Consider the following 25,000-nt stretch of genomic DNA (forward strand, 5'->3'; position numbering starts at 1 on the left):
AAAAAAATATGCTTAAATCCATATTTACTAAATAATATCTAGCTTCATCAAATATAAACAATTAATTTGTTTTCATTTAATGAGTTATTGCTTAAAATGGAGAGACGTTCAACAGTCATTAAATTGTTTAATGACCAAAACCGTTTTTTGACATTAAGGCTAATGAAGGACACAATTATGATGATAAAACTGTTTGGCCATTGATAGATTGGAAGTTTGTATCAGTTCATATATAAGCATGATTTCAGTGAATGGTTTGAACTAAGAAAGTCTTAAGTGATTTTCTTTGGTGGTAGATAGATAATAAAGAAATATTCTTTTTCTATATTATGTTATGCTGGGTTTTCTTTTTTGTGAAATCTTTGTTAGATTCTGGTTCCTACTTTTGTACTAGAAGAGCTTATTGAATCCTGGGGGATACACAAATACCAGGTGAAATATCCTTAAAGACAGTGTCTTAATTGACATGCCTCAAGCTTTCAAGAATTTCTTGCAAGGTTCGTGATCAAGTATTTTCCGACAAGGTTCGTAATCAAGTATTAAGAGTTTCCTACAAGTGTTCATGATTAAGTATTTTCCGTAAGATTTCCAACAATCTTAAGGATATTTGCACTATAATTTTACAGAGAATCAATTTGATGATGTCCAAGTCACTGTTCTAATTCCATCGAAAGGTATAGAGATTTTTCACTCATTCTTTTCAAAGAAGGTAAAGGTATGTGATAAAACTTCTGGACATATGTTATTGTCAAATAACGTGTTTAGTATTCGAGTTAATTCAAGTATTGATACTTTTCCTTATCATGCATTATTTTTGGTTTTACATTACGAACAAATAACAAAAATTGGAGCACACAAGTAACAAGTCTGGAAATATAATTACCATTATGATTTCTAGTTTGCCTTATGATGATCAGTGATATTATAAGTAGTGCAAAAATGTTCATTTGAACTATTTTAGAAAATGATGTCCTCCGTGTTTATGCAAATAGTGCATTCCACTGAAAGTTTAATTTTTTGTTGACTTAGATTAATTATTACAGTATTTTTTGAGTGCCAACTTATGGTTGTATCAATTGGCTGCTTCAGTTGATGCATAAGAATTTTTCAATGAATTATAATGAAGTTTTTTCTGCGAGTGGATTAGTAATGAGTGAGAAAATTCTTAAAGGCCCCTTTGAGGATTTATTTGATTCTTGCAAAAAGTTTTTATTGGACGATCTCTTTTTGGTATGAATTTACGTTGTTGTGTTATTATTTTAGGTAGCTTCTAATAAGTTTCAGATCGTTCGAGTATTTGTGAATAATTTACATTTGAGGTGTTGAGTTGAATATGGATGCGTATGTTTTAATATGCAGCTATTGTGGTAAAATTCTTGAAATGATATTTTTAGTGTGGCAAACTAAGCTATCATACACCTCAATGTAGTAGAAGATTCAAAGAAATGATAATCCCGCTAAGCGAAAATAAATTTGAGTAAGCGGATAATATAATTGTTGTGGTCATTTCTCAAGTGAATCTTGTGACTAATGTGAAGAGATTGGGTGTTCGACTATGGTGCTAGTAAGCATATCCGTGTGCGCAATAGATATTGTAATCATAGTTTATTTGTGCCTACTATTTTTAAAAAATAAATGAAGAAAATATTAGTACTGATACTTACTTTTCGCTTATTGCTCTCTTAAAATATTTTTAATGATGTCATTTTACATAATTATTTGGGTGAGGCTATATTATTAACTTGTTATTTATAAGATGAAATGTCTTATGAGAAATCTGTAATTCTTCTTATGAGTTATAAAAATATTATTTCCTTATATTAAAAGTTTTGAAAATGTGGGGGTTACGGTGTCATGAGTTATGAAAATTTTATTTCCTATCTTAAGCTTTTGAAAATGTGTGGGTTATGGTGTGTGTTACTAGAGTTATGTTCAGGGAATTTTGTAAAGTGATAATATTTTATGTGGTCTTATTATTCAAAATGATTTTCATTTTGAGGATTTGTGGAGAAGAAAAGGTACAAGGATGGAAGAATATTTTGGTGAAGATTTTATACTTATCTTGTTGATAATGATATGTTATGGGTTATTTCTTCTCTTGGTGTATTATTTTGGAGAGAAGCAACTCAAGATAAATTGTTATGATGAATTAATAATTGTTGTACTAGAGGGTACAATAATGCTAAGAGGCTCTCAAAATCCATCAGCGATTATGAGTTTAACAATTGTGGGGGTGTAAAAATATGAAAATTAGCCAAGTAGACCATAATGAAATCCGAGTTTATGGTTTGGAGTTGGCTAGTAATGAGGCTAAGATACTTCTTCGTGAATATTGAGGTTGAGATAAAATCAACGTGTCAATATATTGTTGTTGCCAAGCAGCATTAGCTGTACTGAATAAATTAATTTTCAATGGCAATTTAACATATCCGTTTGAGACATAATGAGATAAAACAGCGCTGTTGTGAGATGAAATTATTTCATGAGTTATGTGATGTCTGAGGTGAATTTGGCCGATTCACAAGACTAAAAGAAACATCAAGGGGAATGAGACTTTTGTCAATTGAGAAGATCAACAATGATGGTAACCCAATATATGTGATTGGAAATTACATGAATTGGGTTCATATGAGTAATAACAAGTCATTAGTTGATCAAAAATGCACTATTAAATTATGTCTCTTCCTATGGTGTGTGTATATAGTTCTGCAAGGCAAAGTGAGTGATGAGTTATAAACTCTTAATCCATTACCATATCCTTTATAGGTAATGTATTGCTCTGCAGAATACACTTGATGGGTGGACCTATATGAGTGTGGAGTGGTGCCGCTCCTATGAAATTGTGACGGATTTCTAGAGCACTCATTAATACCAGAAACGCGCATGGCCTCTTACGGCAAAACTGCAATAACAACAAAGATTGTACGAGTATAATGTGATAGAATAAGACCATGGGCTTACAAAAGAATTCTTGGTTCATAGAACTGTTTAAACTTCACCAATTATTCTGTAAGTATAATCTTATTTTATCTAGGTCTGGTTCATAGTCTATGCGACACCAGATTCGACGCATTTTACTCATATGTGAAAACCCAGCAAAACTTACTATTTCACCTATTAAAAAAATTATTTTATTCTATTATTTAATATTCTTTTTGAGATATGTGGGGATTGCTATGAAAATAATTAGAATATCTAAAAAAAAATGCATAAATCCATGTTTACTAAATAATATCTAGCTTCATCAAATATAAATAATTAATTTGTTTTCATTTAATGAGTCTTATTGCTTAAAATGGACAGACGTTCAACAGTCATTAAATTGTTTAATGACCAAAACCGTTTTTTGACATTAAGGCTAATGAAGGACACAATTATGATGATAAAACTGTTTGGCCATTGATAGATTGGAACGTTTGTATTAGTTAATATGTAAGCATGATTTCAGTGAATGGTTTGAACTAAGAAAGTCTTAAGTTATTTTCTTTGGTGGTAGATAGATAATAAAGAAATATTCTTTCTTCTATATTATGTTGTGCTGGGTTTTCTTTTTTGTGAAATCTTTGTTAGATTCTGGCTCCTACTTTTGTACTAGAAGAGCTTGTTGAATCCTGGGGGATACACTCATACCGGGTGAAATATCCTTAAGGACAGTGTCTTAATTGACATATGCCTCAAGCTTTCAAGAATTTCTTGCAAGGTTCGTGAGCAAGTAATTTCCGACAAGGTTCGTGATCAAGTATTGTCCGTAAGATTTCCAACATTATCTTCAAGCAAAATGGGCCAGAAGCTATATCCGGCTAATGATTTTATATTTGAGAAGCTATTTATATCATATACGGAGAGATTGTGGTTTCAATTTCAAAAATAGGGGTCACAAAATTAGTCAATAAAAATATGATGCGCCCATCCCATCCAGGTTTGGACGGGTCGATAATCACTTATTTGTTAATTCAGTCCAATTGATCTGCCTAATTCAGACAATATAAATATGGGTTGATATGTAGCTCAAATTGACCCATGAAAAACCTTATCAAAATATGTTTAAACGATTTTTTTTTTTGTTTGATATGTTATATATACGGTCATAATAGAGGAGGGGGGGGTGTTGTTATCAGGTACTTAAAAAATTATAATAAATAAATAAATAAATTCATTAAAACTTAGTAAGAATTGGGTGGATTTGGTTTATGACCTGGTTCTTAGCTCATTTCAGCTCAAGCAAATGACTCATACATTTATTAATTCAACTCATTTCAATCCGTCTAAATTTAATTGAACACGCTCGACTCCATTCAAAAAGGTAAAATAGATTTTAGCTTTTCCCCACAATCTACCTTCCACAAATAAAATATAGCCACTGCTTGAGGTGGTTTTTTTTTTTTTTTTTTTTAAAAGTTTTTTTTTAATTACATAGGGGGTAGGGTAAGGGGAAATGGGGGAGAGGATTACAACATGGGGATTCGAACCCTCACCAACAAGATGAAAGTTCAGGTAGCCAACAAATAAAGCTTCTAAGATTCCTAATACGCTTGTGGTGATAATTTATATATAAAACAAAAGTTAAAAAGGTAATATTATGACTTTAAAACTGAGACTAAGAGTGTGTTTGGCAGGGATCCAAGTTTCTCATATTTGGTTGGTCAAAATATTTTAGAAAATATATTTTTTAGGAAAACAAAGTTCCTTAGAAATCATGAGGAAAATGACTTCCCTAATGAAAGTAAAGAAAACAAGTTTCATACGTGACATTCCAAGTTCATTGTTTCTTCCCATCCACCCAAACCCCCATCCCTTGACCATTAACCCCCCCCCCCCCCCAACCCCTACTCTCCACCTCATTCCACCCCTTAGTGTTTTGCTAGATTACATATAAGTTCTCTTGTGATTATATATATTACTTACTTACCAAACACTATAAAATAAATAAGAAATTCACTTATTTTCTAAGAAAATATTTTCTAGGATCATACCAAACACACCCTAAGTGAAAAGAACTCAATCCTCTCTCTTTCTTTACCTAACGCCCAACACAAAGGCGCACGCAGTTTTATCTATATGGCATTAGAAGTAGGACACTTTGATTCCTACTTTGAAACTAACTCTTGGTTGATTAGAAAAAGGAAAATGACTAAAAGATTATATGATTAGTGGACGACTACATTTAGTAGTGATGCAAGTTATGACTTCACCTTAAGTGGAATCCATAAGATAAGAGTCGGTATATCTTAATTATAGTCTAAGAAGCAAAAAATTAAATTGGATGTCTAACGGAAAGTCATAGCATGCAAGTATTTAATAAATACGTACATAGTAATACTAATATATAAGCTATGACCAGGTTATTAAACTTGAATTTCATTACAAGTTGGTACCTTTCTACTTCAATCTACTAGCAATTAACTTATTTAAAAAGCTGTGAACTAACATTATGGTTGTTTAGGAACTTTGATTGAATAATGAATACAAATGCTGGATAAAATAAGTTCTCAGATTAGGACGAAACTTTCATTTCTAATTATCAGATATTATTAACGAAATCAGGCAAAATTTGGTAGCTCGTTATATTCAAAGAGCGATAGTTGGATTAAAAAAAAAGAGTAGCTTAAATTATATTAACCCCTTATAATTGGTTAAACTATAGAGACTTCTCATCTGCTTATATTGAAGACTAACCTTCCCCATCACCATGGGTACGTAACTCTTCCAGTTTCACGTAATATATAGAATTGCTAAAATTAGGTACGCCAGACAAACAGAAAAAAATCACATCAATTTTCCCTTATTTTCTTTCACTTGTTGCAACTGGCAATTTTTTCTTCCAATTACAGTATTAAGGGTTCTGAAAGTAACTGGGGAAAAAGAAAGAAGATCGAAAAACACCTGTGATGATGGTTATCTAACATTCTAACTCAATTTCAAAAATTAGTTCACAAGAAGAAACTTGCACTAAATAATATATGGAACAAAGACTACGTATAGCTTATATATCCGACCAATGTGATACATTACAATACTCATATACACCCTCAGAATTGAATATTTGGAGTGTGAATAACATAACAATAGGTAACATAACCACAAGGAGTTTAACTGTGATATCATACAAAGAAAATGCAAGTTGAACCTAATTATTCTTCAAAAGCTAGCTCTAATATCATATATGAAGACCGCAACCCATACTTTAACCAATCGCTAGATTTCATATTACAACCAATCACATGGATGTCATTAGACATTAAGACAATACTTCCTCTGTCTCAATCTACATATTAGCATTTAATTGAGCACATAATTTAAAATTTAAAAAAGACTTTGACATGTATGTCAAATAAATGAAAGGTATCAGAATTATCTTTTTAAATAAGTGGTGATGATAAGAGTTTCACGTGTCTTTTTATTTCTTTCTCCTTGCAAAAAATGAACAGTTATATCAAGTGAGTCCCAACAAGTCATGTTATTAAAGCAAAATTAGGATACAAGGATTTAAAAAAATATATATTATTCTCTTTGGAATATTTTACAAAAAATGTGACAGATGAAATTTCATCGATCCTTCCCTTCAATTGTTTAATCTTCTATAAACTTTTCAAGCTGAACTTTCAAGCCAGCTAACTGTTCAAGTGCTCCCAAATGTGCCAAGCACAATGGAAGAAACAACACTTTTCTATGTAACTTTTATCTCTAGTCTTTTCTGTCAAGATTTCAATAATTCCTTCAAGATATTACGGAACCAAACAACTCAGGTAGGCTAAATCAGAAGAATCAATGTGTCCACACATGTAACCATTAACAAAAGTTAGTAGTACTAATTTATTAAGTGACAGCTCTTTAATTTGTCCTGAAATTATCCTCTTCAAGAGAGTCAATTATCTTTTTCATTATTCTTCCACTTTTGGTGTTTCTCTGATGTTATTGGAGCAACATAGACAGCACTTAGTTTTCCTAGATGGGAAAAAAATAGCACAAAGAATAGTATCTTGCTAGCTTGGAAAGCTGTGGTTCAACTGTTAATAGGAAAATGAAAGTGGCAGCAAGTACATAACTTTTGAAAGCTTCTAACAGGATCACCATATCCTAAAAGATATGGTATCACCAAATAATGAAAAACTACATACTATATATGAACCATTAAGATAGTACTCCCTCAGTCCCAATTTGTTTGAAACTTTTCGCTTTTCGAGAATCAAACTTCTTAATTTTGACCGTGTGTTTGAACATAGAATCTTAGAAAAAATTGAAATAAAGTTTACATATTTGGAAACTAGTTAAAGACTATTATAAGTCACCATAATTAATAATTTAAAATACTTAAAAGACGTATAAAAAAAATTACGGTCAAAGAACAACTCAATTGATTCTCGAGAAGCAAAAAATGTCAAACAAATTGGGACGGAGGGAGTAATACATGTCAACTATCTATATAGGCTGATCCAGCTAGAATTTGTAATAATCACGCGGTTTGAGGCTAGAATTTTATCATAAAAAAATGATCTGAGTTCGAAATCTATTATTGTACTAATTAAATTAATTTTTTAACATATATACAAGGTGTAAGCCAAAATTATTTAGTTCGGATTAAACCATAACATAGATCAATTTAAACAGGAAAAACCGAACTACCACACATAATATAGTACTAAATCATGTAAAGTCTAAAGACCATGGATACTAGTTTAAGAATAATGAAATAAACAATAGGATTGTTTATCAGGATCGACTAGCCAGTGGATTTTAAATGAATTACCTACCAAAAGCGATATTCTAGCTATTAACTTTTTTTATTAATCAAGATGTGCAAAGTAAGATTACGAGAAATAATAAATTGAGATTTGGTGATATGTAAATGTAATGTAGTTTAAGTGGAGCTTTCATGTGAGGAATAGGTCTTCAATGTCATTGCTTAAAAGCCTCTTTATATATTTTCCTTAATTTTCATCCATTCGTGCCTCATTGTCAGCTTAGCTTAGCATTTACAGCTGGACTATCTATCCAATAATCCACTTACTATATATATATATTCCCCTTCCAAAATTTCTCCTCTAACACTCCAAAAATTTCTTCTAAAGTTGCACAAAAAAAAAAATGGAGGGGTTGATCCCATTTGTTTACAAAGCAATAGTGGAGTACAAAAATGGAAGGACAACATGGATGAATGAATCGCCTTCAGCTTCTTACATGAGACTTCCAGGCGATTCGGGTCGTTTTGAAACGTCCGATATACAGCTTTTTGGACATGTTGATACTATGTTTTCGACGACTTCATCTTCAACTTCATCTTCTGCATCCACTGTCACCAAAAGAATGGTGTCCGGTGGAGTTCAGTCACCGGTGGCTAGGTGCCACCGGATTTCTACTCGTGCAATATGAAGTAAAAAAAATATAACTTTTGCTAAAGGAAAAATCAATAGCAAAATATGGTGGAATTAAATGATTGTAACTAGAGGTACGGTGGGTTTTCATGTGTGACCATCTTTTCTTCTTGTTCTTCTTTTTTTTTTTTTGGAATTTTGTTTGGTGGTTTTTAGTTTGGTGTAAGTTTGAGGATTAACTAAAGGGACCTCAGACTTTTACTACTTACTTTCATGGTTTCTTGTTTGAGGATAACCAAAGGGAACTCAGACTTTTGCTTTTCTACGTGTACTTTAATTTCAAAGTGTATATATTGGTTGGTCATGTTATGTAGTGTACTGTGTATATGTTGTGTACGTGATATAAATTGTCAAATTTTCTGTTTATTTAATGGTTCATTTGATATTTGCATTTAATTTGTTGATTCTAGAAAATTTCTTGTAAAATAATGATGAAACACAAGAAACTTCTTTTTTCTTTTTTTTTTCTCCTTCTGACTTTAACAAGTGAATGAACTCAGTAATTCCAAAGAAATTGGTTATTTATGATGGTTACCTGTTTTTAGAAAATATATTGCTTCGTGATAACACTCAATTCAAGGTTTAAACTATGTGTCACTAAGAACAAGGGAACGGGATATTTCATATTTGAATAAAAGTAATTTGAATAAAGAAATTGATTTTCCCAGAATTAAGAGGAAGAAATTTCAGCACCAGAATCAAATAAAAAAATAAAAAAACTGAAAAGAAATATTTTCCAATGGCCCATGCAGGTCTCGAACCTGCGACCTTCGCGTTATTAGCACGACGCTCTAACCAACTGAGCTAATGGGCCGTTGTTTGTACTCGGCCGAATTATCTTATTTGTCTTAGTGTCTCTCAATTGAACTAACAAAAACCGATAAAATTTGAACAAAACCATCCCCTACAACGGAACTCCTACATGTGAAACTCCCAGCAGAGTAAGATAAAATTTAGATCATAATGTGACCTTCCAACCTTAGAAAGGTGCAGCAAGATTTTATAAATGCCAGCTGCCCTTGACCCTTGTCTACAAGTTAAGAGTGATGGGTCATAGAGACTTAGATCTGCAAAATTTAAAATGTAAATAGTTGCGGCTCGTAAACTTCATTGCTGCTATTTTGTGTTAAGAAGATTTACACTTTACTGCTACTGCCAGATCATAGTCAACAACATATCAAGTGTAATCCCACAAGTAGGGTCTAGAGAGGGTCGTGTGTATGCAGACCTTACCCCTACCTTGAGAGGTAGAAAGGCTGTTTCTGATGGACCCTCGCCTCGACGAAAAACATTTCAAAGCAATTTGGGAAAAGAGATAACGGAAGTAGAGAGTATACAGATACACTCTTGCACTTGTACGAGATATGTTCACATTGACATTGTGGTTAGACTCATTAGACTTTAATTCAAAAAAGAAGAGAGGGTTGTGAATTCTGTGAAAAAGGAGTTGCCATTTCTGATTACTTCATAAAGCAAACATCGACTAATTGAATATCAGGTGCACAACCAGCAAAAACCTAAGCCTGTCAAAAAAATATGTCTAATGCCTGTATATGTTACAAGTTCATATTGTATTTAACAAAGCTATGCAAGCTGCTAGACTATGAAATTTGATTTCAAAAAGCCCAGGGTCAAGTACTGCTAGCAAAAAACCTCAGTACTCACAAGTGTAATTGAACTGCAGTAAGTTAGAGCACAGTTAGGAGGTTACAATTTACACTCAAATCAAAATGGAGCTTGATGAGCACAACAGGGAACTGCCAAACTCCAAGCAACTCCATCAGTGCAGACGAAACTCACATCAATTGCCAAGGAAGATAAGGTTACATGTTCGTGGTAATTAGATTTAGATGTGACGGTTCTTGGAGATCATTTCAGAAGCAATCTTCTGAGTAGAAAAGCAATCCTCGCATCATTAAACTGCGGCTAGAATCCAAAACATCACGTGGGAGGAAATCCCAATAAGAAACCAGGTTATGAACGCCAACATTACAGAGAGCTCAAATCGACCACATGGAAGATGAGGTGGAGTACTGCAAAAGTTTAAATCTTTTGAATATAAAACAGCAATCCCTGCTGACGAGCACGCAGCTGCAAGTGATAGGGTTGCAGTAACCTGTAATTAAAGTCAAGCGAGCAAACATAAAACTTTTTTAATGGCAAGCGAATACAGCATAGTTATAACAAAAAGAAAGGGGCAAGATTCCTAGGACAAGATATACGCATTATGGTCAGAAAATGCCAAAAGGGAGGATCTACTTTGAAGGTCTGAGCCACAAAAAGGCAAGACCAAGCTACCGTTGTCAAGTAATGTTAGATAAGAGGAGTTTCAGCCTAGCAGGAAAAAAATCACATGATCAATGTAACATTCTTTACTAATGACAGAAGGATGTTTAAGGTGAATGTCTGGTGATGATCACGATGACTATCAAAGCATAGTACTCGGACAGCTCTCAACCAGGAAAGAATTATTTATAGCATCCAAAACATTCCAATTGGATTTGGGGCAATGACCTGACTGAAATATCAGCAGTTACTTGTAAGCAGAGGAAACTGTACTTTCAAACTTGAAGGTTTGTATATTACCAAGGACAAGAAGCAAAAAATGTCAAGCAGTCATTGCTTCCAGTGAGAGGGGAATCAGATCAACTGTTCTTGGTAAAATTTGTGAAGAAAAGGAAACAAGAAAATGTGAACTATTTTAGGGACAAAACAAGAGTTAGAAAGGAAGAATGAGGATGATAGAGACAAAAAGGTGCTTATACCGTTTCAGTTGTATATAACCAACTACATTACATAAGCAAGAGAAGAAAGCAAAGCAAAAGTACATACCCAGTCTCCAACAACAAATAGGCTCACTAAGACTGGATTATGAAGGTCCTTTTTTATCCTTAAAGCATACATGTCCAGACATGCAAGCCCGAAGCTCCACAATACTTGAAGCCCCATTGATGCAATCAAATAGCTGCAAGATATGTCAGGTATTGTATAAAACATGCATAATCATAAATAAGGAAATATGCATACTGAACAGAGACAGTGGTCTACACTATTTTAAGAGGTGCACTGCTGATGGAGGGACCCCGAAAATTTTGGCAAACATCAACGGAAAGAAAGATTTAACAAAAACAATACTATTGTACATGGTACATAAGAACCAATGTCAAAAAAACAATTCAGAAGTTCAGATTTATCAGACATAAGAGGCTCCAACCTTTTCAGCACAAACAAGGAAAAAGTGCATATTAGAAAGAAACAGGATGCTGAATAACAGGTGTGGGAGCCTTTGTTCTTCAAGTATCTTGCCGAGAAGAGAAATGCAAAACATGCAACAAACTGTCGTGGATTAACCAATAATCCACATAGATATTTTTGTTTGATGACCGACATATAGATATTATGTGGTGAGTCTGAGGAATGTAAAATCAAGAGCTAGGGAACAATCGTGGGTCTACATATGAAGGCCTCTCATCAAGTACTGCTCAAATGCAAAGGCTATCCACAGACACATGCTTTCACATGTTTAACTTCAATGAATAGAAGATTAATAACCATGTCTCTCTTTATCTAGCAGTTTTACATTAGATAGGTCCGCCTTATCAGGATAAATAAAAGAAATTACAATAGGTCCTCTAAGATGAAATATGATAAATTAGATGCAGGCAGAAAAGTTCCTAACTTAGAAGCTAAAGCAAATATTAGAGGCTACAATTATTATATATTTGAATGTTCGCTGAATTCTTTCTGTTTTCAGCTATCTTCTCTGAAAATGAATGCGATAGTGCTATACTTATTAGTTCCAAGCTTAACTTGCTGATCAGTCCAAAAAACAGCTGTTCAAGCAGATGCGAACAATCAACTAGTTCTTTTTTACGACCGAGAAATCTATTTGGGACTAACCCTTAGGACCAACCGGAGCCTTCAAAACACGGGGATAATGAGCCCCCATTTACTTTCACCCACCCCCCCACCCCCCAAAACCCACACACACCCTTCTCCATATTTACTAGGTTTAGTTCGCACGGTTCACGGCTCGAACCTGCGACCTAAGTCACAAATACCTCAAACCTTTTTGGGGCAGAAAATGAACAGCTAGTTGTTACCCCTCTTCCCTCTCCTTTAGGAAAAAGGTCCAAATTTGCCCTGTACTTTACAAAATGGTCCTGATTTACCCCTGAACCTTGTGAAATTGTCCAGATTCCATTTTCCTCAACCACTGTCCGTCAACCCTCTAAATCAATCACTACCATATGATTCCCTCCACTCTCAGAAACACCATCGGAAAGCCATCATTACTCCACCACCATTTCACCCCCACGACACTCAAAGAAAGAACAAAACGGAAGTTCCATAGAAATCACCCTATTCAGATGATCTGTTTAACTTTACCACCTTCCCCAACAAACCTAGTGTAATCTCATACGTGGGGTCTGGGGAGGGTAATGTGTACACAGACCTTACCCCTACCTTTGGGAGGTAGAGAGGCTGTTTCTGATAGATCCTCGGTTCAAAGAAAACTTTACCACCTTCCCCAATAACCATTTTACCTCCTGTAGAAAACCACCAGCCCTCAACCACTATAACCCACCTTGACCTCCACGATACTACTGCAAATGATTTAGGAGTTGAATTCTGTGTACTTAGGTTTATTTTAGCATTAGGAGGTCGATATAGAGCTCTGACATTGCTATTGGCGATAGAGTTGTGTCGATTGAGTTCCGATGGAATGGGAACTTAATTTGGTGGTGCGATTGATCATTGTTGGAGTTCCATTTGGGCTGATTTGAGGCTTAACAGTGGTTAAACTGAGCTTGGGGAACTGAGACCTAGATTGTTGCTGGAACATCAACCTTATTATTCAACGTTCAAGGGCAATAGGAAAATTTTACATAAATCAAGAGCAAACCCTTTTTGCTTGTAAAATACGCTCACGTGTTGGAAAGCCTCTCTCCTTAGCAATAAGCAAATCTAGTCCATAATTAAATGGTGAGGGTAGATTTGACCGCAACTACTAACGGATGGAAAATTTGGAGCATTTCGAAAAGTTCAGGGGAAAATTTCGATCTTTTCCATTCCTTTATTAGTCATAGACATCACGTGTAAGTCCATAAGGAAATCTTTAGCAGAACCATAAAAAAACATTTCGGAGATCTGTTAAATTCATAGATTTATCTGATAATAATGCAGCATTGAACTTCCTTATCAAAAGAACCACAGCAACAACAAACAACAATAATACACCCAGTGTAATCCCACAACCGGGGGTCTAGGGAGGGTAAGTTGTACGCAGACCATACCCCTACCTTTCCAGGGTATAGCGGTTGTTTTCAATAAACCCTCGGCTCAAAAAAATGCAATCAAATCAGGATATAACGATAGTAAAATAGCAAGAAAAACAAAGAAATGGAAATAACAGGTAGTAAAATGAAGAATTAAAACTACTAAATAAGGAGAAGAGGAGACAAATATTTGACCATCTTGCTATCAAACTAGCCTGAGAACACAAGAAAAATTGAATGAGAAAACTAATAAAAGAGAAAAGACATACCAGAAAGCAGTGTAATTAGAGAAGCCAGAAGCAGAAACCATTACACCAATTGAACCAGCTGCAAATAAACATTGACCAAACCTCAATAGCAACCCACTCACACTTCCTGGACTTCCCACCAAATGCTTCATACTTCTAATACTTACTTCTACTTCTTCCTAATAACAAAATACTTGAGCAAATTTCATACCTTTAAGCTCCACATAACCCTTTTCACCAAAAAGAACTTTAGATCCCTCTATTTTCCACAAATTCAATAACCCCATTTACTTTTTTTGGATAAGGTAAAAGATTATCAATAAACTCATTTACCAGATTGCTCTCTATAGATCTTTACATTTACATATGATTTGATGAACAAAAGATGAGACCCCTGAGCTAAAAATGCAATTAGAAAATATACTTTCTTGATGGGTTTATTTTTATTCTTTTGTACTATGGTTTTTGCTTAGATAATTATATTCCGACAAGAAATGGACAGTAATGGTGAAGCTTTGTACTACTCATTTGAAAGTAGTGCTGTCTGCAGAGACGGTCCAACGTGGCCCTTGCTTTATTACGTACTTGAACTTTGCTTTTAATCTTCTTTTTATTAAATTACACTTTCTTCCTTTTAAAATTTAAACTTTTCAGTTTTCACATATTACTCCCATGATTTTGAACATTAGGTCAGTCTTCCATATATAAAGTTCTATGTAAAGAAATTATACCAATCTACAAGTGAACAAATCTGTACCTTATGTTGTGTAACACATCTTAATTTTAAAGATTTTAAGTTTTAAATTTAAAGGAGATTAGCCGGTAAATACCATTTAGATGAACTTTCCCAAAACCACATGGCATAATAATACACCGCAACCCCCCTCTAATTAATTGAGAAGATCTAATAAGGGAAAACTACAAAAGAATGTGATTTTGCCATTTCTAGCTGTTGTAAGACAAAAATTGCGCAAACATGCATCAAATAAAAACGTGCCTTTATGTATACATGTTCTTTTTTTTTTTTTTTTTTTTGTCCAATATGTATACATGTATATATACTAGGAACTGATACATCCATAGAAATAAAAAAAGTGGTAATAAGTAAAAACTAATAAGCACATGATGCCTGGCATTAATCAATATACATATTCAAATGGCATTTTAGATTTTAGTGGATATATGTATCTCAATCTTGTACCTAAAATGGCGTGATCGAGATCAAATCGGCTTCTTTTCCCTATTCAAGACCAACTAGATCTCCTCCAAATATAGTACTACTCCCCTTCTTCTTCTTTTTTTTCTTTTTTTTGGACAAATCAGTATACATAGATTTCTAATTTATCATTCAATCTTCAAACAAGCTGAACCAGCAGTGTTTTCTCTTTGAATGGAATCAGACTAATAGAATGTTCATTAATATACTCACACACCTCAAAAGGCACCATCACAACTGAAGCTACTGCTAGCACCTTTGGTTTTGTTACCATGAGAACACATCTTCTTGTAGCTAAGGCAGCAACATAGGAGTCCTATGAGTACCATCAAACCTGTTGCCATAGCTATACCCTCACCCCACTTCTTCGTATCCATTTTATACTATATAATTTTAATAATTCCTCTCCAGTTTAATTGGGTCTCCTCTTCTTAAATAGGTTGATAAACATATGGTTGCTGGAAGTCAAACTGTACTCCAATAATATCAGTCTTTTCTAGAAAAAGATACAAAAAGTAAATTAATAGTTGGAGAGGAATATGGAGAAAACCACCATGTCGTCGAAACAGTTTTAACTTTAAGGGGTGTGTTTGGTGTGGTATGAAAACATTTTACAAAAATATTTTTTCATAACAAATTCACCCTAAATTTCTCATTTTACCCTTAGTCTCATGACATGTTTTAGATCGAAAAAATTCAAAAATTTATCTTTCTTTCTAAAATTCCGGGTCTCATCAAACATAGAATTTGAAATAAAAGGAGTAACCCATAAGTGCAAAGTGCAAACTATAATTACCAGTTCAGACTTTCCGTCAAACCCGTTGGCTATATGAAATAAGAATTCTTTCTGTTTTCCATGCAACCTTTTCTGTATATATTTTTAATAATTCTTTGTCCATCTAAATCGTCTACTTTTTCTTTTATTCGAATCATATATATATGCTTGCAACAAAAGTGCACCCTTTTCAATAAAAGTACGAGCTTTGTATCAAATAATTCGATTGCATTACATATTATAATTAATTTATGAGCGATGCTTTAAAACGCAAAAAACTTCACCTGATTGAAGGCGATTTTCTGTCTGATTTTATTCTAGATGGGCACTATAATTTGTTAAAAGGCCATGCATCATGTGGTGGAAATAATTAGTACTATAAATAATAAAGAGTAAAAGTTTTCCATAGTTGTCCAGAAAAATGCACGGATTCTACTTCTTTAGTTCACATAGACACCTAATACGCAAAGAACAACAAAGAATCCTGTTTAGCTATGCGGGAGTCCCAGGATAGACAGATGAAAATTTACTCCTAAGAGAGATGCTTGTGTTCCAAAGAGATTCTCGACATAAAAACAAACAATTTAAAGCAGTATATATAAAAGAATCACTGACAAATTACTATGGAAAGCATGATAAAGCTGACATATAGACACTAATGCATCTACACTACAAGAAAAAATATATTTGGCAACAATTTTTTTTTTTGTTGCTATAGATTGATTATTGTTGCAAAAAGTACTTTTGACAATAAAAAAAAATATTTTATTGCATGAACTTTTCCCAACGGCTGTTATTGCAACAACATGCAACAACTTTTTTTTTTAATTGCCAAAAATACTTTTTGCAACAATAATCAATACTATGGCAACAAAATTAAAATCTTTGGCAACAAAAAAAATCATTTGCCAATAATAAAACTAAGTTGTTGCCAAATATAAAAAATTTTGTTGCGATTTCTATACTTTCTTGTAGTGCTACACGTATTACGTGAGAGTGCTTGATGCAAATCTCCTTTTTTTTCTTTTTTTTTTTTTTTTTTGGCCTTCCAAAAGTTTGGCCAAACAGTTTATTAAATCCCCAACATCAAAAGAAAAAAAATTGTAATAACAAATAAAAATTGAATTTAACTCGACTTGACTTACATATATTAATAGTGCAAAAGAAATCCTATTACACACTCAATTTATGTGTTGTAGCAGATTATCGGCTTCATTTTCTTTGTAAAAAGTTACTCGTAATTATATATGGGTAATTTTTAAAGAATAACTGATAGTATAAAAATAATTGTAGTATCATTATATAAATCTTAAACTCATATAAATTTTAGTGAAAATAGTCGAAGAGATAATTGAATCGTACTAACAGAAATTGCAGTTTTAAAATTTTTTATTCATGATGCATCATGTTAACACAGTTTATATTGCTTAAGTTCAAGAGTACACGTGTAAAAGAAATAAGGAAATATTAGACTTAAAAAATGTCTGAGCCCGAGTTCAAATCAGGGACCTCTAGTGTGTGAGACTAGCCTGATAACCAACTACACCACCTGCACTCCGGTTGTAAAAAAGAATCTAATCAAATAAAAATAAAATATCATTATTGTCGATTTGGGATTGTCAAAAGATTATATTTCTCACAAACACTAGAACTAAGAAAATAAAAATAACACCTTGTTGTAAATATTATATTGTATGTCCATTTTACTTGGCCACAAAGTTAGTTTGGTCATTAAGTTTTTATAGCTTGTCTTAGAAGCCTTTTTCAACTATGGCTTGTCCTGTAAGCATTATAGCTTTTCTGCCCTGGGAAGCCTTTTTCAACTATGGCTTGTCTTAGAAGCCTTTTTTTCCTTTTCTATATATGTATAGAAATTGTTTGTATTGGAAAATATAGAAAACAAAACAAAAGTAGGAAGAAACAATTGATGTAGTACTACTGTTTCCTATCTCTCTCTCTCTCTGTATATCTTTTGCCTTTTTAATTTGAAGCTTAGTCTTTATTTTATATTACATTATCAAGACGAGACTCGCTATCTCGAGCGCAAATACTTTAAAAGCCTCAAGGTATTGGACTCTCTTCCTTAATTAATGGCAAATCTTTCTAAACGCGGAATTTGTAGTCTTGGATATATCCTTCGAATAGTCCGTTCCTGGGTTCTCGATGCCGAGATTCACCTTGATGCATGGGTCCGGCAGACACAATCAAAGAAAATCAGCATCAAATCAAGACCGTAAAGTAATGATATTCCTCCGCCATCACCTTGATTAAGGCTTGAAAATAATATCTCACTATTAAAGATCCTCTTACTCGTGGAATAATTTAAAAGGTAGATACGTACCAATTTAAGATGGTCATACTTCCACAAGCACGCTTTGATTGGCTCCATTTAAGGCTCACAAGATTTTAAATCTATTTGGGCGTATACCTCTACCATGTTTAAAATTATTTCATTGAAATTAACGTACTAAAAATATCACTGATCATGATATGTCGAGAAATCATTCTCCACTTTTCTTCTCGCTCGAGTATGCTCCTCGTTACAGCAATACCGAGAGATGAAGTCTATGAAATATTCCGATCTAATCTCACATCTTCTAGTGGCCGAACAACATAATGAATTATTAATGAAAAATCATGTCAGCTCCTAATTCTCGCCCCCATTCCCCGAAGAAATTAGGCAAATTATCGCCATTCTAGGCGTTGAAGAGGTCGCTCCCGTGGTCTCGCCACTGTGGTCATGTATCGTGGTCGAGGAAGGAATTTTAATCATGATTCTCGTCTTGCACCAAATAATACCCTTTACCACCAAAATAGCAGTAAAAGGAAGGATGAAAAGCAATGGGGTTGCAGTAAAAGAAAATTCGTAAAAATAAATGTCACGTGGAGGAAAGGGCACTAGTCTCAGACTGGTCAGACGCCAAAGCACCTAGTTGAGTTGTATCAAGCCTCCCTCAAAAAGGCGAGAAAAGAATGCCGAAGCAAAGTTTATTTTCAAGATAATGTTGAGCATGATCTAGATGTGACGTATTTCTTTGAACTCCCCGAAGGAAAAATAGATCATCCGATCGGTGATGAATCCGTAATAGTTTAGATATTTTCATTCATGTTGTTACTATTAGCTATAATAGTTATGTTTCCATAGTTATGTAAATAAAGTTTGGTAATAGTTTGTATAATAATAATATCTACTTTCATGTTCACTTTGTCTTGCTCTTTCATTTGAAGAATCTGGAAATTCTTCAAATTTTATTTGGATCAATGACCAATCATGAAGATATTCGTGTGATTGATAGTGGGAACAACGATACCATATTCAAAGATGAGAAATACTTTTCTCACTTGCGTAGAAAAAGGGGAAATATTAATACAATTTCGGCAATTCGAAATTGATTGAAGGTCTTTGGAAGAGCTACTATATTTCGCCAAGGGACGAAACTTGTTATAGAAGATGCATTATTTTCTTCTAAATCCCCAAGAAACTTGTTAAGTTTCAAAGATATCCGCCGTAATGGGTATCACGCTGAGACATTAAACGAAATAAATGATGAATATCTTGCCATTACAAAGAATATCTCCGGCTAGAAATATGTTTTGGAGAAATTACCAACTTTGTCTTCTGGTTTGTATTATGCAAAAATGAGTACAATTGAAGCATACTTGATCGTAAGCTTCGAAGTTTAATGATTCAAGTACTTTTGTGCTTTGGCAATGCACCGAATAGGTCACCCCGGATCAATAATGATGAGACGAATTATTGAAAATTCAAATGGGCATCCATTTAAGAACACGAAGATTCTTGAAAGTGGTGAATTTTCATGTCTTTTTGTTATCGTGGTAAATTGATAGCTAAGCCATCACTAATGAAAGTTGACATTGAATCCTCGCCTTTCTAGAACGTATGTATGGGATATATGTGGACCTATTCATCCACCTTGCGTGGTCATTCGTATATTTTACGGTCCTAATAGACGCATCTTCAAGATGGTCTCAACTGCATTTGCGAACGAAATTATTGGCACAAATAATACGCTTATACATTACCTAGATTATCCCATTAAGGCTATACACCTCGATAATGCCGGAGAATTTTCGTCTCAATCTTTTGATGATTATTGTTTGTTAGTTGGGATAAAAGTTGAACATCCTGTAGCACATGTTCATACCCAAAATGGCCTTGCTGAGTCATTTATTAAACGACTACAATGGATAGCAAGACCACTACTTATGAAAACACTACCCACTACCGCCGGGGTCATGCTATCTTACATGTAGCATCTCTTATTCGTCTTAATCGACTCATTATAATAAATACTCCCCGTACAATTAGTATTTGGTCATGAACCAAATATTGCTCATCTCCGAATCTTTTGCACATCGTAGTTATATATGTACCGGTAGCACCACCACAAATAGCTAAACCAAGATGGGCCCCCAAAGAAGGTTAGGAATATATGTTAGGTTTGAATCACCCTCTATTATTCGCTATCTTGAGCCATTGACGGGAGATTTATTCACTGCTCGATTTGCAGATTGTCAATTTGATGAAACAAATTTTTCACAATTAGGGGGAGAGAGAAAGAAATCAAAAGAGAAATTGCGTGAGAGTTCCATCACTATCTCATTTTGATCCACGTTTCTATATGTGAACAAGATCCAGAAGATCATTCACTTGCAAAAAATAGCAAATCAAATGCCAGACGCATTTACTGATTTGAAAAGGATAACTAAGTCACATATCCCTGCAGAGAATGTGTCTATCCGAATTGATGTCCCAAAGGGACAATCTACTAGTGTCATAGCCTCTGAAGCGTGGTAGGCCATTGGGTTCTAAGGATAAAAATCCTAGAAAAAGAAACACGAAAAATGATCAAAATGACACTATGAAAGAATATCATGAAGATATTCAATATCTGCTTAATCTTGATACTCCTGAAGATATTAGGGAATCCGAGACTCATGTGAATAAAGAACTATCATTGAGTTCTTCTGGTGATGGGATAGATTTGAATCAATCGAAGATTATGGTGGATAATGTTTTTGCATATAATGTTGCACTAAATATTATGAAAGACATTGAGGATCGGGAACTTCAATCTATCGAAGAATGTCTACGAAGATATAATTGGCCAAAATGGCAAGGGTTGATCGAAATTGAATTCACTTGCCAAACGTGAGGTTTTGGACATGTAGTCCAAACGCCTAATGGTGTGTGTGTGTGTGTGCCACAAATGGGTTTTTGTGCGAGAAAGGAATGAGAGAAATGAAATTGTGAGATACAAGGCACGCCTTGTTGCACAAGGATTCTCTCAACGACCGTATCGACTATGAAGAAACATATTCACCCGTTATGAATGGCATAACATTTTGATATCTCAAATCGGTTCATTTACATGAAAACCTTGAAATACATCTGATGGATGTGGTTGCAGCTTACCTTTATGGCTCACTTGATAATGAAATCTATATGAAAATTCCTGAAGGATTTAAAATGCTTGAAGCAATTAGCTCAAAGTCTCGAGAGATGTATTCAATTAGATTACAAAGACCGTTGTATGGTCTAAAACAATCAGGGAGCATGTGGTACAATCGCCTCAGTGAGTACTTGGTAAATGAAGGTTATATAAATGATTCCATTTGTCCATGAGTTTTTATTAAGAAAACAAAATCAGAGTTCATTATAATTGTTGTTTATGTTGATGACATAAACCTAATTGGAACTCCAAAAGAGCTCCAAAAGGCGATTGAATATTTAAAGAAAGAATTTGAGATGAAAGATCTTGGAAAAACAAAACTTTGTCTTGGTTTGTAGATTGAGCATTTGACAAATGGGATCTTTATCCATCAATCTGCTTATACTAAAAAGGTTTTAAAACGATTTTACATGGACAATGCGCATCCTTTAAGTACTCCAATGGTTGTTCGCTCACTTGAAGTGAGTAAAGATCCGTTCAGACCTTAAGAAGAGAATGAAGAGCTTCTTGGTCCTGAAGTACCATATCTTAGTACAATTAGTGCACTTATGTATCTTGCTAACGCTACAAGACCTGACATAGCGTTCTCTGTTAATTTTGCTAGCAAGATATAGCTTTTCTCCTACACGAAGACATTGGAACGGAGTTAAGTATATATTGCGATATACGAAGGGGAACTAGCGATATGGGTTTGTTTTATACTAACAAAAGTAGTACGGATCTTGTTGGTTATGATGCGAGTTATTTATCGATCCACATAAATCTCGATCTCAAACAAGGCTATATGTTTACATGCGGAAGTCTCTTGCTATATCATGGCGATCGACAAAGCGGGCCCATTGTTGCTACTTCTTCAAATCATCGAGATAATCGCTATTCATGGAGCAAGTAGAGAATGTGTGTGGTTGAGATCGGTGATACATTTCATCGAGAGAAAGATGTGGCTTGAAGTGTGATACAAAAATACCCGCGGTATTTTTTATGAAGATAATCTTGCATGCATAGCTCAATTAAAGGAGGTTTCATAAAAGGAGATAGAACGAAGCACATTTCACCAAAGTTATTTTTCACACATGACCTCCAGAAGAATGGTGATATTGATGTACAACAAATCCGTTCAAGTGACAGTCCGGCAGATTTGTTCACCAAGACAATCCTGCAGATTTGTTCACCAAATCTTTGCCAACTTCAACTCTTGAGAAGATGATATTCAAGATTGGAATGCGAAACTACGAAATACGAATCTTGGTCTTCGTCGGGGAGTGAAATACGCGTTGTACTCTTTTTTCCTTAACCAAGTTTTGTCCCATTAGGTTTTCTTGATAAGGTCTTTAATGAGGCAGCTCTCAAAGCGTATTACTAGATATGTGTACTCTGTTTTCTTCATTAGGACTTTTTCCCATAGGGTTTTTCCTAATAAGGTTTTAATGAGGCACATCGTCTATTAATGAACATCCAAGGGGGTGTGTTGTAAATATTATATTGTATGTCCATTTTACTTGGCCACAAAGTTAGTTTGGTCATTAAGTTTTTATAGCTTGTCTTAGAAGCCTTTTTCAACTATGGCTTGTCCTAGAAGCATTATGGCTTGTCTTAGAAGCCTTTTTATGGCTTGTCTTAGAAGTCTATATATAGAGGAGCTTGTTTATATTCGAAAATATAGAAAGAAATACACCAAATAAAAGTTAGAAGAAACAATTGATATAGTACTACTATTTCCTATCTCTCTCTCTCCGTATATCTTTTGCCTTTTAATTTGAAGCTTAGTCTTTATTTTATATCATAACATTTTTCTTGATGATAGTTATTTTTTTGCTAGAAGTATTGATGTATATCTAACTAGCGACCTTGGACTTGAAGGATCCCACAAATGCTTGGATTGCTTAAGTATATTTAGAAGGGGCGTGAAGGAAGATCTCAAGAACAACAACATGCTTAAATGGATATCCAAGAGCCAAGAGGCTACACTAGACAATCCAAAAATGGGTGGCCCAAGCAAATGCCCACATATTTAGCCCAAGTATCCTTCAATTGTAGTTTTTTCCTAAGGGCCTTTTTGTAATAAAGAAATTTAGTTCTAGGTATAAATAGCATAAGTTAAGGTTTATTTGAAGATGGATGATATTGATGAATATTAATACTCCTTGTGAGTTGGTGAGTTTATCTCTTTGTCTCTTTATTGATTCTCTCTTGAACTTCTCATTGTGAGGAATTCATAAATGAGTTCAATTGTCTTCCCTTTGGATTAGTACATGTAATTGTATGATTAATTTAGAGGTTCTCAATTTGCTAAGTGTGGGTCTTTAGATTTCTTCAATTGTGTGTTTTAGCTTTTCACTCTTCAATCTATCTTTACTTTATCTTCCTATCTTTAATGTGTTGTCTCCATGTATTTAATTTTACATCAATTGATATCAGAGCAAGGCTAAAGAATAGTTCCTACAATTCTTAATCCTTGATTTTATTATTTTCTGAAAATTAGAAAGAAAAAAATCTGGAAATCCCTAAATAGTTGTTCTTGGTGTTACTGGTTTGTTTAATTTTCACTGTTACAATAGTTCGAAACTAGTTCCCCATGTTCTTATTCGTTGTTGTGTATTTGGGGTGTGGATCTTCAAACTAAAAATCTCTCTTGGATTCATTGTTTGGGCTGAAATTTGTGTGTCTATCATTGTTTTGAGAAGAAAATTTTGAGACCACCATCGTTGGTTCTCAAGGATTCGAAGCGAGAGCTTCAAATAAGATTGAAGCTATTGTTGAAATGTGGAAGTAAAAGATGTTTCTAGCTGTTGGTTCAATCTTACTCCATGGCTTAAACCAGAGTGAAGAACTACTGGAAAAAAAATTGAAGAGCCAAAGTCTTTGAAATTTTCAATCCGAACCGATACTTGGATACTTGCTTGAAGTAATTTGAGATTGATTGGTTCTTGAAGAGATTGTGGACATCCCTTGAGAGGTAAAAGACAAAGAGTGGTCAGCTCATTTGAGAGTGGTCATAATAGCCTTCGGCCTTGAGTGTAAACACGAGTGTTGAGTGATATAAATTTTGAGTGACACACTAAGGGAGTGATTTGTGAGGTTCATTATTTTTACTAACTACTTTTCTTGTTTTAACTATGTCTTAGGTTTGGATGATTATGGAGAAAGAGGAAGTTCATCATATATTCTACTTCGAGTAGAAGTTATTGTGAAGTATTCCATGATTATTATAGTAGTGCTTCCACAAGAAAAAAGAGCATGAGCCTAAAGGAACTTTGACGAAATTTGAGCCATTGTGAGGGGTATGAGAGTGGTATCGCATTTGATTGCACCTTAGGTGTAGATAAATTGTGTTATACCAACTTCATTGATCCGTCTTTAGTTGAGCGGTTGGAGATACCTTTTCATACAAAAAGTTTATCACATAAACTTGGCGGAAGGTTGGTTGACAAAAAGGTAAAAATACTATCAAGGAGGAATTTGGTGTGATGTCTATCCTTTGTCTACTTGTTCGATGTGTTTAGGAGCCCCTTGGTTCAAAAGTAACAACTTTCTGTTCGATAGTAATTTCGGAAAGTTTGTTGTTGTAGATTGGATGGAACGAAAGCATGTCTTAAGTCCTATGTCCATTAAGGAATCTTCAATAACAAATGAGAA

General features: G+C 34.1%; 2 protein-coding genes and 1 non-coding gene across 3 annotated transcripts; 1 reads left to right on the plus strand and 2 right to left on the minus strand.

Annotated features, from left to right (window-relative positions):
• Nucleotides 1-8,009: 8,009 nt before the first annotated feature.
• LOC132050948 (uncharacterized) lies at nt 8,010-8,738 on the plus strand. Its single transcript, XM_059442274.1, has one exon. It carries the CDS (start codon nt 8,086-8,088, stop codon nt 8,368-8,370), a length of 285 nt encoding a protein of 94 aa, XP_059298257.1. The 5' UTR covers nt 8,010-8,085; the 3' UTR covers nt 8,371-8,738.
• Nucleotides 8,739-9,112: 374 nt separating this feature from the next.
• On the minus strand, nt 9,113-9,186 carry TRNAI-AAU (transfer RNA isoleucine (anticodon AAU)). Its single transcript has one exon. It is a non-coding gene; the product is annotated as a tRNA-Ile (tRNA).
• A 646-nt stretch (nt 9,187-9,832) lies between these two features.
• On the minus strand, nt 9,833-14,454 carry LOC132049745 (CASP-like protein 5B2). The gene is made up of 3 exons (XM_059440665.1): nt 13,921-14,454; nt 11,205-11,337; nt 9,833-10,488 (listed from the first exon to the last, which is right to left on the minus strand). The coding sequence occupies exons 1-3, from the start codon at nt 14,049-14,051 to the stop codon at nt 10,288-10,290; spliced, it is 465 nt and encodes a 154-aa protein (XP_059296648.1). The 5' UTR covers nt 14,052-14,454; the 3' UTR covers nt 9,833-10,287.
• Between the last annotated feature and the right edge of the window lie 10,546 nt (nt 14,455-25,000).

The sequence above is a fragment of the Lycium ferocissimum genome, chromosome 3, assembly GCF_029784015.1.
Source record: "Lycium ferocissimum isolate CSIRO_LF1 chromosome 3, AGI_CSIRO_Lferr_CH_V1, whole genome shotgun sequence".
NCBI classification, from domain to species: domain Eukaryota; kingdom Viridiplantae; phylum Streptophyta; class Magnoliopsida; order Solanales; family Solanaceae; genus Lycium; species Lycium ferocissimum.

Excerpts from the sequence above, each read along its gene's own strand:
- LOC132049745 (XM_059440665.1), bottom strand. The coding sequence starts at position 14,051 with ATGAAGCATTTGGTGGGAAGTCCAGGAAGTGTGAGTGGGTTGCTATTG. Across the intron at positions 11,338-13,920 it reads TCTAATTACACTGCTTTCTG|CTATTTGATTGCATCAATGG; the intron begins GTATGTCTTTTC and ends CATATCTTGCAG. Across the intron at positions 10,489-11,204 it reads TATTTGTTGTTGGAGACTGG|GTTACTGCAACCCTATCACT; the intron begins GTATGTACTTTT and ends CTTTAATTACAG.
- LOC132050948 (XM_059442274.1), top strand. The coding sequence starts at position 8,086 with ATGGAGGGGTTGATCCCATTTGTTTACAAAGCAATAGTGGAGTACAAA.